Genomic DNA, 1,322 nt, shown 5'->3' with positions numbered 1-1,322 from the left:
TCAACGCCTTTCTCAGTGAGCGATATTTTGAGCCCGATCGAGGAGACCTTCAAGAAGTTTGCAGCCATGGAGAGCAGCGCGTGCCTGGCGTCTCCTCTGTACAGACAGACTCAGGTGTCTCAGGCGAACCTGCAGCAGCACAGCATGAGCCATAACACCTACCACATGCCGCACTCGCAGTTCTCGCACAGCGCCATGGGAGGATACTGCAACGGCACCATCGGCACCATGGGAGACCTGCCGTCCTACCAGGAGAGCATGAGGAACGGCGCGACGGCCACGGCTTGGTACGGCTCGAACCCGGAGCCCAGATATCCGACAAGTGAGTCCGATCAACAGAATCTTTCATCCTGTGTACTTTGATAAATGTCCATCAAAAATGTCATGTTATTAAGGCTTTTGACATTTATTATTTCTTTGACTCTCTCGTTTTAAAGAAATCAATGATTAGCCTATTACTATTTGTTTACACACTATCAAGCTGTCATATTATTAAGGCTTATGGAATTTGTCCTCAAATAATGCAAGTCCATTGCCTACAGAAACCTGCGCGTGAAATATACATATGAAATATTAATATAAATAGGCCGATAGATAGATATGCCGACAGATAGATAGAAAAAAATCTTAGTAAATAAAACAAAGATGATTTCATTAAGTTTAATGTACGTTTTACGTACTTAATCGTTTATTTAGGTCTTTCTACTTCAAAATGTAAAGTTTCATTCAATGTTGCTTGCCGTTTTCTTTCATCGTTTGAGAAATGTCTTGCAATTTCTAAGTGAAAATGGTCTCAGAGTAAATCCTGCACCTTTTTGTAGTGTTGATAGAATTTCTTTTAATTATTTTCTCTTTTCGGCTTTGCATTTGAAATCATTTTTGGTTAATTCTTATTTTTATTCGATTTCATTTATAATCGGCTTATATATGTGGACGTTTTGTACTTGTTTAAAAACTACATTTATAAACGGCTACAGGCTATAAATTTAATATAATTTATAATTATTTTATATTAAATTAAATCAATTTTAGTCTCGTACCAAATACAATGAAAATACATTTCAGAAACACTCACCACTCAGAAATTGCTAGTAAATTTCACAAATAAACGGCAAGTAACACTGAATTAAATGTGACATTTTGAAGAAAGATTGAAGTATTATTTTCCTGTAAAACACACTCCAATAATCTTTATTTACAACAAAACTAGGCATCGATGTAAATATTAATTTGCTTGTTCTCTCAAGTCTCCAGGTTTATGGGTCCATCGGCGGGCGTGAACATGGGAACATTACCGGGCATGGATGCAAGTAAATCTATGG

The 1,322-nt window shown here is 37.3% G+C and overlaps 1 protein-coding gene across 1 annotated transcript; it reads left to right on the top strand.

Moving 5' to 3' along the window:
* Positions 1–3: 3 nt before the first annotated feature.
* Positions 4–1,315, top strand: LOC107736228 (thyroid transcription factor 1-like; the record flags this gene model as incomplete). The annotated part of the gene is made up of 2 exons (XM_016547696.1): positions 4–322; positions 1,248–1,315. Coding segments are annotated over 2 exons (387 nt in total), but the record flags the coding sequence as incomplete, so codon positions are not given.
* Between the last annotated feature and the right edge of the window lie 7 nt (positions 1,316–1,322).

This window comes from Sinocyclocheilus rhinocerous, unplaced genomic scaffold, assembly GCF_001515625.1.
Source record: "Sinocyclocheilus rhinocerous isolate Xijiao unplaced genomic scaffold, SAMN03320098_v1.1 C36576773, whole genome shotgun sequence".
Lineage (NCBI taxonomy): Eukaryota > Metazoa > Chordata > Actinopteri > Cypriniformes > Cyprinidae > Sinocyclocheilus > Sinocyclocheilus rhinocerous.
The sequence above is the reverse complement of the archived record's forward strand: the minus strand, read 5'-3'. Positions and strand labels throughout refer to the sequence as shown.